Raw genomic sequence first — 15,866 nt, 5'->3', positions numbered from 1 at the left:
TAATTAATTTGAACTATTTGCCCCAAAAACATTTCTACTTTTTAGGTGGTTTTTGTCATTAGTCTCAAGGTCCTGCTTTTTAACCTAAAATCAAATTTCTCAACTGACCCTGTACAACATTTTCAAGGTTGAATCCTTTGAATCACTACTTTGCATGTTCCAACTAGATCAAGCAAAGGTTTTTGCTTTCTTTAGAGTTAGACCAGGAGAAGATCACAGGCCATTTCTATAGAATATAGGATTAAACTGCACCAGAAAAGAATGTATTGCCTTTAGAATGCTGTGTTGGATGTTGGATGTCTTATGTGTATGTAATATACAGTGGAACCACAATGGTTGAATTTTAAACACACGCATGAAGCGGTTCAGATAACGAATGGATGGATGGATGGATGGATGGATGGATGGATGGATGGATGGATGGATGGATGGATGGATGGATGGATGGATGGATGGATGGATGGATGGATGGATGGATGGATGGATGGATGGATGGATGGATGGGTGGATGGATGGATGGGTGGATGGATGGATGGATTGGTCAACATCTGGTGTGTTTTGATTTTAAATAAAAAATTCCCACAAAATCTGTTGCTATCATCAAACCTATAATAATTGTACAGGCGGTGTTTTGAATACATATTCAATACTTGTTTTGGCCATTAAAGCGTACATCTAAGTTACAGTAAGAAAGTTAATTCAGTCTTACCTTTGAGGACAAATTTTAAAGGCATAATGTCGCATGTCACAAATACCTTTCAAATTGAATTAGTAAAATGATCTGCCTGAAACATAATTCGAATATTTCACATTGGTTGGTAATCTATGCACCTCACCGCATTCCAAATTGTGTGACTTGAAAGCCATTCGACTTTGGTGGTTCCACTGTACTAGATTACATGTTGACTAACCCACATTTTTATAGTTTATTCAGAATTTGCCTTGTGAGAGTAAAGTCTGTCACTGCATTAGTTACTTTGTACTTGTTTATATGATTTGGATTTTTGACCGTGTCACTTTAATGTGTTGTCCATGACCACTTACGAAACATAATGCATGGACTTTTCAGACAAGATTTATATACTTTATTATTCTGTTTCAACACTTTCCATAATTTGTTATTTTTTTTAATATGAAGCAGTGCCACGGAATATTTTTTTGTGATAGTGTTGCTGGTCTTGACTGACATCTGTCTGTTCAGATGACGGCATTTGGAGCGTTCCTTCATAAAGGAGCATTTTGTCGGAACTACTTCAACCTATTGGACCTGTTGGTTGTTGGAGTGTCTCTGGTCTCCTTTGGTATTCAGTATGTATCATTTCGCAATCAGTTTATTCACGTACCCATATTTGTGCAGCCATCTATTATTTATTTTACTCTGCCACCCTGTGTTGATTGGATGTGCGTATGTCAATAACATTGACCCCTTGTCAATTGAAGCATTTTTATTTTTTTGGATAGTTTCACTAATGGTGTAGATTTTTTAAAAGGGCCGGTCTAATGATGGTTTATCTTCCTCCATAGGTCTTCTGCAATCTCAGTGGTGAAGATTCTTCGTGTTTTGAGAGTCCTCCGGCCGCTTAGGGCCATCAACAGAGCCAAAGGACTCAAGGTTAGCATGACATTGTTGACTGAGTTCTGGATTGTTTAGATTTGTGCATGTCCAATATACGTATGTACACTTCTTAATCACTCAGATGTTAGTTCCCCTTGAATTTGAACTCTTCCTTCAACAAGTAAAATCTTTGGACAATTCTAGATTTGCATTGATAGATGCAGTTATACTTTTTTGTATGTGTAAATGGGAGGTGTCCCAATACTTCTGCCCATACAATACATCCACCCACCTTGTAACGTCTTGTTCCCCCAGCATGTGGTCCAGTGCGTGTTTGTTGCCATCAGGACCATCGGCAACATCATGATCGTCACTACGCTGCTCCAGTTTATGTTTGCTTGCATCGGAGTGCAGCTCTTTAAGGTAAAGTAAAGTAACAAACAAGGAATTCGTCATATGATGTGGAGAGGAGGCAACAGATTGTGGTGAAGTCCAAACATTGGCTTATAGATTAGCCTAATAAGACAGCTGTCTATCCTCTTCATACACAGGGTAAATTTTATCGCTGCTCAGACGATGCAAAGTCCAGTCCAGATGAGTGCAAGTGAGTTTATGATTTATTTACTCGTTCGTTGTGGCCTCACAAGGATCTCCATGTTTGCGCAACCTTATGGATAATTAAAAAGTGTCTTCGTCAAACCACAGAGGAACGTACATTCTCTACCACAATGGTGACACCACAATGGCCAAGCCACTGCCCATGGTCAAGGAGAGGATCTGGTACAACAGTGACTTCAACTTTGATAATGTCCTCATGGCCATGATGGCTCTTTTCACTGTCTCTACTTTCGAAGGATGGCCCACGTAAGGACAACAGTTTTTTGTTGGCATACCGTTTTGTGGAACTTTAGGGGAACTTGAACATAATCAACACTCAACCCCATTTTATCATAGGAAATAATAAAAGCAGTGTTAGAAGAGCAAACCTTGATTTTTTTATTTTGGGGTCAGTTACTTTCAATTACTGATTTCCTCTATTTGTGACAGGACCTGGTTCCAATCTTATGTAAACAAAATTTGCTGTATGTATGCATGGATAGGAAATTGCATTATCAAACTAAGTTGAATCCAGATCTGTGCTTAGTAGCAATTTAAAGCTAGTAGGTTCAATCTCACACAAAAAAAAACAGCAATAAAATGTATTTTCCTTTGAGCTATTAAGATTATTGAGTGAAGTCTTGGCAGAGGTCTGCGCTGTTTCATGCTGTTCTGATCTTTTTTCTTCCCCGCACAGTCTCTTATACAAGGCCATCGACTCCAATCGCGAAAACTTGGGTCCCATCTACAACTATCGCATTGAGATATCTATCTTCTTCATTATCTACATCATCATCATTGCCTTCTTCATGATGAACATCTTTGTTGGTTTCGTTATTGTCACCTTCCAGGAGCAGGGTGAGAAGGAATACAAGAACTGTGAGCTGGATAAGAACCAGGTACTGAGTCCAGCCTCCGTATTTGTTTCCTTTCTTTTTTTTTTAAATGCACTCTATGGTCTAAAGTGTTTTTCCTTCACAACTTCATGACTGCACCAGCGTCAGTGTGTGGAGTATGCTCTCAAAGCCCGTCCCCTGCGTCGCTACATACCCAAAAACCCATACCAGTACAAATTTTGGTATGTGGTCAACTCCACTGGCTTTGAGTATGTCATGTTTGTCCTAATCATCCTCAACACTCTGTGTCTAGCAATACAGGTAAGAGGCCTTTTCAATTTCAGTATCAATACATACACTCAATCTTGATTCTTGCTTCACCCGCATTGAAACGGTCATTGACGAGGAGTTTTGATCCAATGTATGCGCTGCCTCTTTCCAGCACCATGGCCAGTCTCACCTCTTCAACTATGCTATGGATATCCTAAACATGGTCTTTACTGGCGTTTTCACAGTTGAGATGATCTTCAAGCTCATTGCCTTTAAGCCCAGGGTGAGTTTGTGTGCTGAGGGTTATTAGAAAATCAAAAGCTGTTATGAAAAATTGTGGCTGGACATTTGGACTACATACTAAATTTGGACTGCATACTAAATTGTTTTTTAATTTACCGTAATTTTCGGACTATAAGTCGCACCGGAGTATAAATCGCACCAGCCATAAAATGCCCAAAATTGTGAAAAAAACAACATATATATGTATATAACTCGCTCCTGAGTATAAGTCGCCCCCCCACCCAAACTATGAAAGAAAACGCGACTTATAGTCCGAAAATTACGGTAGGTTTTAAATAAGAAAAACAACCACAGAAATAAACGCAGCAAGAAAAGTTGTATTGATTCTATTTAGCATGATCATAACTTGACTTATAACTAAGTGCTCCAAGCGCTAACAACTAATAGCAAAGTTTTGTCCTAATTTATTTTGCTGCTGCCAAGAACTTACATCTATTGTACCCCCATTGCTAAAAGATGGAGCAACTGTGGAGCAAGACTTTAATAACGTCAATGTTGAATCAATACCACGTCAACGACAAAATCAAAGCACAAAAATCTCAACAATTTCAAACTGAGAGTTAGATGACCATATCTGTAAGTTTAGTGTGCACAGCCATTTCTTTCATTCTTTCCAGCGTAGATGCTCCCGAAAGCTTTCCCAATATTGGATAGCTGTGGCCGACAGAACCTTTGATCCGATAATAGTCCTTTCAATTTAAAGCAGCCCTCACGTGCCCTTCCTGTCCTTCTTACTTCCTCACCTCGACCCTGCCCTCTCCTCCTTGTTTCCTCCTCCTTCCTGCTGATTGTGCATGGTTGCCCTATTCAGGGCTATGTTGGGGACGCCTGGAACGTCTTTGACGCCCTGGTGGTGATTGGCAGTGTAGTCGACATCATACTCAGCCAGGTAGAGAGACGCCAGTATGTTCGGCTTTGCCCTATGCTGCTTCCGCCACTTCCTTTTAGCACTTCCTCACTTCTCCTTCCACTCTTTTCATTTGTTTTTTTCCCCGCCATGTGGTATATAAAGATGTTTATGGTGACAGGACAAATGAAGAAGTCTAGCTGATTATAAATTGATATACAGGTCGATTGATAATTAATAAATTGAGTGATTTCAAATCCGACTTCCACGAATGAAAGCTTATTTTCTGAGTCTTAACAATATTTATTTTTGTTTTGCATGACTTATGTTCTCTCGTTCATGATACTTTTTCTTTTACTTTTGCTTCCTTTTTTCTTGCTCTCTCTCTCTCCCCCTCTCTCTCCTATTTTTCTTTTTGTGTATGTGTGTTTGTCTTTGTGACTTGGCGCTTGCAGAATTATTTTGTTGATGCATGGAACACATTTGATGCCTTAATTGTCGTGGGTAGCGTGGTTGACATTGCCATCACTGAGATCAATGTAAGTAATCACACATGCATGCATATCTGTTTGCCACTGCTGTTAACTGCAGAGGGCTCGGGGCTTGATTTAGCTTTCAAGTCCAATTCAAGATAAGGACCTTTGTTTTATTCATTTATTTTGTTAATGACATAAACAATGCAGTGCCTACAAATAACTTAAACCATGCAGTATTTATTTACAGTATTCATCCATTATATTCATGTATTGACAGTAATCCTTTCACACTAGAATGTCTTTAAGTGATTACCAAATATATTTACCTAGATAAAAATAAAAAACAAAGAAGTACAGTACTGGATATTGTGCACAAAGTCTATATATTTTTTTAGCATTACACATAATGTACATGTGACATGGGGGGTGATCTAATGCATTTGGCAAGCAGTTTCGATGATGTCCCAAAACTGCATTTTGTACGTTATGTACACTACATTCATCCGTGATGTACATTATTCATGAGCCATCGTCTCATTTCTGCAATTGCAGTGTTGCAGTGAATATCAGGAAGCTTTTGCATGTATTGCTGACAATGATTTTTTATTTTATTTTATAAATTTTAATGCACTGTTAGAATTACTCTTTGAGTACAGCGACGTCTCAATTTGTTTTGGGTGTTGTGGGTTATAAAACTCCAATTAACTTCAGGTTTTTGGTTTTAAGTCGGCAGCTCTCCCTGTCGTCAAGGTGATAGTGGAACAAGGGGTAAGAAGAAGCCCCGCCTCCTTCATTTAAACTACCCAAACATTTGGTCACTGGAGAAAAAGAAAGGCTGAAATCCTTGTGTACTCTGTCATTTCATATTTTGAGAGGATAATTGATTTGTTCTAATTGTCTTGGTGCATGGCATGAGACATCATTGTTATTCATTTCAACAAGCTGAAGTGTTTGTACACACAGCAAATAGTTGTATTGTATTGACGTCCATGCGTGATGAAGGCATCATACTTGAGGTTGCTTGGATTTATGGTTTGTTTGTTTGTCTTACGGACTGTGGACTCTAAAATGTTAAGCAATTTTATCAATCCATGCATTGATTTTGTGAGACATTCACAGCATGCTGTTGCTCTGCATGCGTCCCAATTGTTGTCGTGGCCACGATCAAGAAGTGAGAAATTGGCCACATATCATTGATATGTGCCTTTTTTCAAAATAATCAAGTTTGAATTGCATGTTTACGTACCTCTTAACTTTCCTGAGCGGGAATACTAATCGATCAAGGGATATCGTCGTTGTGCAGAACACAGAGGACAGTGCTCGCATCTCCATCACCTTCTTCCGCCTCTTTCGAGTGATGCGATTGGTGAAATTGTTGAGCAGGGGGGATGGTATCAGAACTCTGCTGTGGACCTTCATCAAATCCTTTCAGGCGAGTCTAAAAAGCATAAACCAAAAAGTACTTTTGATGTTATTATCAGATGACATTTCTTGGTTGGTGAACTGTCTAAATTATCTGTCTCTGTTCTCTTCTCCCAGGCTCTACCCTATGTTGCGCTTTTGATAGCCATGCTGTTCTTCATCTATGCAGTAATCGGAATGCAGGTAAAGCCTTAGATACACAGAATTTGCATGAAACAAGCAATGGCATCCTACTAGCGCGTCAATCTCATAATGAAAAGATCTTAGCACTTTGGTAAACTAATTTTGTCTAGACAGGACAAACTAGTTAAATTATTACAGGTTATATTCCAACATAATCATACGATGAAGATATTCTGCAAACCCTAACAGTCATGTGTTAGGCTCATAATTTGAAGGTTGTGAGTTTGGCACCCATAATGTATGTGAAGCCTTCTTACTTCAGGAGGTAGAGTATCAATCTCATCATCTGGATGTCTAGACTGATCTTCATATGGGCAGATGTGATTGGCTGGTGCCATGGCAAGGATAGGCTTCAGTTTACCCATTACCCTTATACGAACAAGCGCAATAAGATATAGCACCATTACCTTCACCACAATGGCTGATGCAAGATGCGTTGGGGCACTGGCCTAGTTGCCCTTAATTCGAAACTTACCACCAATTAGATTGTTGTGTTACAATTGGACTTAACAGCATGTTACTGCCATCAGGTTTTTGGAAAAATAGCCATGGTGGATGGAACACAAATCAACCGCAACAATAATTTCCAGACATTCCCTCAGGCTGTCCTCATGCTCTTCAGGTCTGTTGGTGTCACTTTGAATCATTGCTTACTGCAACGATTACATTTTAACCGGTTGAACGGCATAACTTACTGCTAATGTTTATTTATTTATTGTTTATTGATAGATGTGCCACAGGTGAGGCTTGGCAGGAGATCATGTTGGCCTGTCTTCCCGGAAAGTTGTGCGATACTGAGTCAGACTACAACCCCGGAGAAGAGAGAACCTGCGGCAGCGGCTTTGCTATCATCTATTTTATCACCTTCTACATGCTCTGTGCTTTTCTGGTGATCCTGACACATTCCACAAAACTGCACAGCAATCATAATGCAGGGACCCTCAAAATTAAAGACCACATCTATTTCCTGGTTTCAGATTATTAACCTGTTTGTTGCTGTCATCATGGATAACTTTGACTATCTCACCCGAGATTGGTCCATTCTTGGACCACATCATCTTGATGAATTTAAACGGATCTGGTCCGAATATGACCCAGAAGCAAAGTGAGTACTTGGGAATTTGCTTTCTGTTGTGTATTTCTTTCAGACCTTGCCTCCATTTGGTGCTAAACAAAATTGGATTTGGTGAAATCTAATTCTGCCAGTTCGGTAATATTGATTATTCATCATTCATGAACTCCTTGCAACTCAACACTGTGCATGTGATTTTTTCCACAGCAATTGTTCCTTGTTGTCTTTTTGTGCTCGTGACTTCTAATGCCTTGGTTTGTGTTCCCGGCAGGGGGCGGATAAAACACCTTGATGTGGTGACGTTGCTGAGGAGGATCCAACCTCCTCTTGGCTTTGGCAAACTCTGCCCACACAGGGTGGCCTGCAAGGTGTGTACATGATGTGACATTAAACATGAAAAACTATAAATTAGCCTTCATTGATCCTAATATTTGTCACCTCTAACCTCAAAAGATGGTAGTTAAAATGTCGAATTGTCTGATTTTTGATTCATCTTCAGCGTCTGGTTGCGATGAACATGCCTCTGAACAGTGATGGCACAGTTATGTTTAATGCCACCTTGTTCGCACTGGTGCGAACTGCTCTCAAGATTAAAACAGAAGGTGAGTTCAAACATTTAACTTTGTGTAAATGATCATTATAGTCCCAGTTTTATTTCAGAGTCAGAGTCAGCTTTATTGTCAATTCCTTCATGCCAAGACACACAAAGAAATCGAAATTACGTTTCCCCTATCCCACGGTGACGAGACACAGTACACGATAAACATTTTTATTGGTAGTCTTGTCAAAATGCTAAAACCAGTCCCCAAATATGAAAGAGAATATCCTATCCTCAATCTTGTCTCCAAGGAAACCTGGAACAGGCTAACGAGGAGCTGCGGGCTGTGATCAGGAAGATCTGGAAAAGGACAAGCATGAAGCTGTTGGATCAAGTAGTGCCCCCTGCAGGTGGTGAGTGATCACTACACACCACTCAAAGACCACTCGGTCTCCTACTGCTCCCAAAACGACATAATCCTAAATCAAGACTGTATTATTCTGGACCAATACAGATGTTTTTGTGTCTTTCTTTCTTTTACATTTTATTCCAAATGAACACTGTGATTGTCACATTTGCTTCCTGTGTGTTTGCATGTAATTTTGTCCCAATTTGCTGATACACTTTATTGCTGTGTTTTAGACATTCAAATGCTTGTTGACTGAATTCTAGTTGAACTCTGTCTTTTTCTTTAAACTCTGTGCATCCATGTCAAGCTTCTCTTTCCCACAGCTTGCTTTGCTCAGTCCACACACTTGGCCTTCTTCTTTTCTCTTTAGCCTTCCTGAGCTCCCTGGGCAGTGCTGTTTTAGTTTGGTGGCATACTGAAAGTTTACTTTGCTTAAACGTTCACGAGGCTCTGCTCGGTTAAACTATACCTGCTGTACCACGCTTTAAATCTTGCACAAAATCCTCGGTTGGTAAAATGCATGCATGGATGTGCATAAAACTGACACCATTATGCATATAAAATACAAAATTGACAGCTTTGATTTCTGAACAGAGCCTTGTGTTGTTTTCTTCAGCTGTCTCTATGATGAATGGAAACACTCTATTGCTTGAAAATGGATCATCGTCAATTTGTGCCCAAAAGGCTTCCATCAATGTTTCCATCTTCAAACATCCATCGATGATGGGAGTACAATTCTGTGTTTCTATTGGGAAATCAGTTAATGGTCCTTCATTTGATTGAATCAGATGGTGCTTGATGCTGCTTCATTTGTGGCTGTCCTCCTGTCGTCTTGCGTCTCAAGTAGAGAGCTTCTAGCGCTTGCTGCTTTTCTATGCTGCCACCTCCATCTGAAAATGTTATGAATGAAGGTTGCTCACCACAAGCTGTGATAGGGACTGTGGGTTGCTCAGTGAGTCGGGCCAACTGGATATTAGATTTAGAACAAGTTGTTGTCAACAAATGAATTTTTGCGAGGAGTCATTTAGAGTAGGTGTTATTTTTGAGCTAAATGAAGAAGTAGATTTTTCACCCAAGCAAATCTGTTCATCTTTTTCTGTGTGCTTTTGTTACTTGATATTTTTACATTAGATCATTTGGGCATGTTCACCTGATTATGAGAGTGTATTTGCAAAAGCCTTATGGACTTCTTTGTTCTCCATTTGAATGGCTACACGCATGCGGCGCACATACATACACACACGCGCACGCGCTCCTTTGGTGTTGATTAGGAAGACCTCGGTGTGTGTGTCTGGTCTGCTCACTCAGATGACGAGGTAACAGTGGGGAAGTTCTATGCCACCTTCCTGATACAGGATTACTTCAGGAAGTTCAAGAGGCGCAAAGAGAAAGGCCTAGTGGGTAGGCGCTCATTCGACAGGATTAACTGCACCATGGCTCTGCAGGTGAGTGCTGTCTAACTCAAAGACAACAATAAAATTCTGAGAAAACTCAAAAACTAAGGTTAACCCTCTCAACTGGCAGTACGTCCTGCGGTGTTTTATTCATTTTCATAATTCTATATGACAACCTTTCAGGCTGGCCTACGCACACTGCATGACATTGGACCAGAGATCCGTCGAGCCATATCATGTGACTTGCAGGACGAGGGGCTCGTAGATTTGACAGAGGAGGAAGACGAGGGAATTCACAGGGTACCCCACATTTTATATACTGAATATTTGAGTAGAAAGTTTTATTTTGGAATGATGAATAAATACTAATATGGTAACAGTCACAAATTCTTCCATACTGTAGCGTACTTGTTAACTTTTCGTTGCCGGCGTCTCTTTGCAGCGCAATGGCAGCCTTTTCGGTAACCATGTCGACCACGTCGGTACGACTCCCCAAGGCTCCGCCCACCCAACTACTGTCACTCAACGTCCTCTACAGATTCTTCCCTTTTCCTGTGATGCCTCAAAAGAACCCACACAAACGAGCATGAGGGACAATGATAGGAGCGAAGAGATGGAAATGAACTCACCATCTGTCCAGTATAATCAGCATCATCAAGCCTCTCATCAGTCTGACTATTCCTGCTTTAATTCCAATCACGAACAAGCCCCTGTACCATCCAACGCTAACCTCAACAATGCCAACGTGCCCATGCTTCTGTCTGTGACCCGTGGGCAGCAGCAGAAACATTTGTTAACGACAGACCGGCCGTCCTCCACCAAAACGGGCTCACCCGTGTCCACCCGCAGCAAGCCTTGGAAGTCGCTTTCAATGAGGTTGGTTTATTTTGGCCATGTCCATAAACATGTTGGTTCATATATGTTTGACTCAAGAAAGTGATTGGGATCGTATGACTGCATTTATTATGATTTCTGATGTAATATATATATCACATTCTTCTCATAATACATCTCGTTTGGGGTGTCGCTTCTTTAGGAATAACCGCAGTCAAAACAGAAAAATCCAAATGATGCAAGATACAATGAGCTTGCTCAGAAAGAGACATGTTTGTGAATACATTCTAAGCAAAATGTGACGAATTAAAGATCTAGTAATAAATTACTATTTTGACATTTAATCTCAGAATGATACAACAGTGTTTTGTTGAATTGTGATGATTCTTTTTTTCAACTTTGGCTCTCGTGTTCCATTTAACCTTTTATGCTGGGCCTACCTCATGCACTCCTCAATTTGGAACAGGAGGCACTGCTATGAGGCCTACATTAGGTAAAGTATTATTCATGAAATGAAAGTATTTTAGACCAAACTTTAGACGTGCTGAAAGCGGGTCTATGTTGTGGTGCATGTGGTGTAAATTTTGGTGGATTTGATTGAGGTTCAGGTAGACGTATTCTAAGATATGTTATTGTATTTCATTTAGGAATATCAAAACAGCGTGGATCAAAGCCTCAGAATCATTATAGAAACCCATTCACCGAACGCATTATTATCATTAACACATTTAGGTTTTTAAAAGCTATGGGTGGGAAGTGTCTCAGACAGAAAAAGGTTCAGGGGGGAAGGGGTTTTCCAAATACCCACTTCACAAGTTTAAATAGTCTGCAAGTAGAGCTCTTTATGCAGTCGCTTATAGTACATCAATGTACTTCGGTTATTTTCTTTTGTACATAAATACGAGAAGAAAGAGAACACCACCTATGTGCCTGGTGAGATCATGATTTGTGCTGGGCATGAAAAAAGGGCCCTTTAAGTAAACAAACAACATTCCAGTCATGCTTGTGAAAAGACAGCTGTAAATGTAAACTTTGGTCATTGGACCGATTGTCATGTTTTGACTCACAATTCACCTGCCAGGTCAGAGGTCCGTCGAGGTCGCCGCCCCGCCCTTCAAAGATCCAAGCCAAAGGACGAGGAGCAAGGCTCGGGAGACTACTACCAGAGTGCAGACGAGTCCAATGAAGATGACATTGTGCTCACTAGGGACAGGTACAGTCAGTCACACTCTCCATCCATCATCCATTCATCACAGGAAACCCTCAGCGTTCCTCCAGCCTATGCCAGCTCAATTTACTTCTGTTATTTTTATATTTGTGGGCAGGCTGCCAAATAAAGAGTCTTGCAACAAAGAGGGCGAGTTGGACGCAGAGGTCTCCAGCATGGAGCATCAGTCAGATTGTTTCTATGACAATGACCAGCAGCCCATCTGCCAAGACAGCCAGCAGTCACCTCGGAGGTGGCTTTTATCATCACCGCAAGGTGACACACACACACCCTGAGCTTGCTGAGCTTCTTTCCCAGTTAAACCTTCAAAATGTCACATGCTAGTTGCTTCATTAGATTCACCTGTATGGCTCCAAATACTCTCCACCTACAGGACTAGAATCTTTCATACGTTTGTACTGAAACGTAGATGTATCTAATAAAGTGCCAGATGTAGAATGTTTCTGCAATTGAGCCAACAAGAGACAGTCTAAATAATATTCAATTTATATCTATTCAATCTATCTGCTGTGTGTTTGCACAGCCCTCAACAGACCAACCTTCAGTTTTGAGTGTCTTCGCAGAAGAAGTAGTGAGGAGGAAGCTCCGCCCTCTCCTTCATGCACAGCTCTTCCACTGCACCTGCTACAGCAACAGGTACCACAAGCGCATTTTCTTTTCTTTAGGTTAAACTTTTTATCTCTTGCGTTTTTGACCTTTTTTTGTCCTTTTACCATCAGGTCATGGCAGTGGCTGGCCTGGATGCCAGTAAACTCCAGCGCCTCTCTCCCACGCGATCAATCCTCTCCTGGGCCACACCCCCTGCCTCCCCTCTAGCCTATGATTCTTCGCCCTGCTACACGCCGCTCATCCAGGTGTGCACAAACACTTGCATACATGTAAAGGTTCTTTGCAAGGAACATTGCAACACAGGTCAGCTAAAATATGATCTGCAATTAATGTCACGGACCGGAATGGAGCAGGTCGACCAAATGCAGCTTGGACCAGGGTTTATTGAAGGGAATAGGTAGTTGGAAGGAAGCATAAAGGGAACAAGCTAACAGAACCGGCAAACTAACGTATTTAATGGCCTAAGAAATATCAACGGGACTGACTGACAGGGCTGGCAAACAAATACCAAACTAACCAAGAGACGTGAGACAAAAGAAACTAGCGACAACAGAACATGAGACAAATAATAATCCGACAAGGGTGTGACACCCAGACAGGATTTATATACGCCACAAGTAACGAGAGGCGGGTGACTGTGATTAGTACATAGATTGAGAGTAGACACAGGAAGGGGTGGGGTCGAGCACACAGACACTGACAGAAACTATGACAATATGCACATAATAAAACAACCAGGGACGAAACGTGACAATTAAGATCACTAGCTAAACTCAGACATTTTGAATCAGATCTATCATTTATACTGAGGACATTGTAATAGAAATATATTTCAGACCTTTATTGCAATTCCTGAAATAGTGGACCAGCGGTTAGTAAACTGCATCTCACCTTTTAGGATTAGACTGCTCATTTTAGTTCGTGCCTTCCTGTGCAAAATTTGCACATTCTCCCCATGCTTTTTTTGGGTTGTGTCTGCTTACTCTGCATTGCACCAACTCTCCCAAAACATGCACGTTAGGTTTATTGAAGCCTCTAAATTACTTGTTTGTGTCAGTGTGTGGATGTGTGTGTATAGATTCTTTCGTCTATCGGATGAAATGTCTAGGTTGTAACCCACATCTCGCCTCAAATCAACTCTGTTCACGCAAATGAGGACTTCAATGGATGGAAATACTAAAATCATACACTTATGTGTGTGTCCTTAGGTGGACTGGAGGAGCTCAGGCAGTGTGGGAAACATCCCAGCCTCAGTAAAGAGGAGTTCGTGGTACACAGACGAACACGGCAACGTTTCCAGCCGTGGCTGCTCTCCCTCACGACTCCAGCTTCCTGCTAAGGGTTGTTCACATTTCCTGCAGAATAGAGGCAGCGCCAACAGTCTAGTGGAGGCTGTAAGTGTCTCTATCCGTCACTCGGCGATATCTAATTGGTTGCTTAGTGCATTCACGTGAAAGTGATCTTATTGTGAAATGACATAAAATCATAAATTAAAACCATAATTTTTTTGTCATGAACGTGTATACTAAAACTATCTTGAAGTAGTTATAACTTGAATATCTTTACTCTTTGCCACAGGCGTTGATCTCAGAGGGTCTGGGAAAATATGCCAGGGACCCCAAGTTTGTGTCGGCCACCAAACACGAGATAGCCGACGCCTGCCAGATGACCATCGATGAGATGGAGAGCGCCGCCAGTAATCTGCTGAATGGCAGCCTGCCTGACCCAAGCGGGGACGGGGCCGCGAGCTCAGATCCCGCCGCGCACAATATGACTACAGCGGACTACAGTGACGAGGAGACCTACGTGGCGGTCAAACGGGAGGAGGACCTCGCAGATGAGATGATTTGCCTCACGTCGCTATAGCAGAGGCCCACATCCGGTTTACTCTTATTTATTGATTTATTCCAGTTGACACGTTGCTGCTTTTCCACAGAGACAGAACCGTTATGCTCCTACAATAGATGACATACGAATGAAGTGCCTGGTTTTCTCTTTTTACGTGAACAGAAGACCTCTGAAGAAAACAAATATTGAACGCAGAACACTAATTTGATGTTGTATTTGATTTATTTATGTTTGCTTGAATGGTGACAATTGTTCAAGACCAGAGAAATCTTCTTGCTCTGCAAAGCCATTCCGAATCCTATGAATTCACTTTGGGAACAACATGGGTGTTGATCATTGTAGTGATGAAATTGCGCGTGCTTGTTGGATTTAACATCACTGACTTATGTTGTTTAGCTGTGCCTCAGCTTCAAATTGAATTCAAATGGTTTCTTGCACAAAAGCTACTTGCTCTCATCTGTAATACAGTGGAATCTCTAAGATGATTTTTTTTTCTGCATCAAAAATAATGGTCAGTGTAAAAATATTGCAGATGTATCATTTTCATCCTCCAAAGTTTTGTAAGCAAAGATACGTCCATTTTTCATGAGCACTTTTTTAAAGGTTCCATTGTATTTCCTATGCTTTTTATTTCAGGGCTCAGGAATCAAAGCAAAATTATTAGAGGTAATTATTACATTTTGAATGAGTCCAAGTTATTGACTAGGCTTGAAAAAAAAAATCACATATCACATATACATTACAGTGCAGTCCTGGAATTCAACAAAATAAAAATAGTGTGCTTTGCTGTTTTTGTGAGAGAGTCATTCAATGATTAACAATAATTATTTCTAAAGATAGATTTGCAGTAAAATATCGATGATCATCATTAATAATCAAAAATTGACTCAGCTCGGTGGGACAATAAGATACATGAATATCTGCTGCAAATGTTTTGATTAAATTAATTGAATATTGGTCTATTATGTCTAAACGGCATGGAATTTAAAATGTGTTTAATGTTTTTAGGATTACAAAATTGACTTGGGATTTTTTTCCATCAAGCAACATCTAAACATCATGTCATTTTGGCCTAATTCTGTTATTTATTTTAAGACGCAGATAAAAACAGAGCGGCAGACCGATTGCACAGATTGTACCGGAAATGACAAATTCCCAGTTGCCTTTCAAAGCGATATTGGACTTTTAATACATCATACAATGAGATGCAATAACAGCAGCTAGTAAGGAAACAAAACAAACAAAACAAATGACCAGTTGTCATTAGTATATACGTATATTATTTTATTTGTGGGGGCATTTGAGTGTATGCAATTTTTTTATGTATGTTTTGTAATGTTCCACTGCTTTCTAGATGTTCAATATTGTAAACTTTCTGCTTTCTACCTGTTGTACAAAATAAAAACATCAGTTTGGTATCATCGTTTTAGCACACATTTGTATTA

The 15,866-nt window shown here is 40.5% G+C and overlaps 1 protein-coding gene across 3 annotated transcripts in view; it reads left to right on the top strand.

The window, feature by feature from the left end:
- Positions 1-15,843, top strand: part of cacna1db (calcium channel, voltage-dependent, L type, alpha 1D subunit, b) — a 41,506-nt gene extending 25,663 nt beyond the window's left edge. For all 3 annotated transcript variants that reach the window (XM_061297402.1, XM_061297393.1, XM_061297382.1), the window contains 26 exons: positions 1,202-1,308; positions 1,525-1,612; positions 1,871-1,978; positions 2,107-2,159; positions 2,261-2,419; positions 2,850-3,051; positions 3,151-3,309; positions 3,431-3,541; positions 4,373-4,450; positions 6,188-6,316; positions 6,424-6,489; positions 7,020-7,111; positions 7,219-7,378; positions 7,467-7,594; positions 7,833-7,929; positions 8,061-8,163; positions 8,411-8,512; positions 9,817-9,953; positions 10,086-10,202; positions 10,345-10,778; positions 11,818-11,949; positions 12,062-12,219; positions 12,488-12,600; positions 12,684-12,818; positions 13,782-13,967; positions 14,152-15,843. In XM_061297402.1, the coding sequence (XP_061153386.1) occupies positions 1,202-1,308; positions 1,525-1,612; positions 1,871-1,978; positions 2,107-2,159; positions 2,261-2,419; positions 2,850-3,051; positions 3,151-3,309; positions 3,431-3,541; positions 4,373-4,450; positions 6,188-6,316; positions 6,424-6,489; positions 7,020-7,111; positions 7,219-7,378; positions 7,467-7,594; positions 7,833-7,929; positions 8,061-8,163; positions 8,411-8,512; positions 9,817-9,953; positions 10,086-10,202; positions 10,345-10,778; positions 11,818-11,949; positions 12,062-12,219; positions 12,488-12,600; positions 12,684-12,818; positions 13,782-13,967; positions 14,152-14,439 (3,642 nt within the window). In that variant the 3' untranslated portion in view covers positions 14,440-15,843. The remainder of the gene's footprint in view (positions 1-1,201; positions 1,309-1,524; positions 1,613-1,870; positions 1,979-2,106; positions 2,160-2,260; positions 2,420-2,849; positions 3,052-3,150; positions 3,310-3,430; positions 3,542-4,372; positions 4,451-6,187; positions 6,317-6,423; positions 6,490-7,019; positions 7,112-7,218; positions 7,379-7,466; positions 7,595-7,832; positions 7,930-8,060; positions 8,164-8,410; positions 8,513-9,816; positions 9,954-10,085; positions 10,203-10,344; positions 10,779-11,817; positions 11,950-12,061; positions 12,220-12,487; positions 12,601-12,683; positions 12,819-13,781; positions 13,968-14,151) is intronic.
- Positions 15,844-15,866: the final 23 nt, after the last annotated feature.

Source organism: Syngnathus typhle, linkage group LG2, assembly GCF_033458585.1.
Source record: "Syngnathus typhle isolate RoL2023-S1 ecotype Sweden linkage group LG2, RoL_Styp_1.0, whole genome shotgun sequence".
Taxonomy (NCBI): Eukaryota; Metazoa; Chordata; class Actinopteri; order Syngnathiformes; family Syngnathidae; genus Syngnathus; species Syngnathus typhle.
Note: the sequence above shows the minus strand (reverse complement) of the source record. Positions and strands in the feature narration are given on the sequence as shown.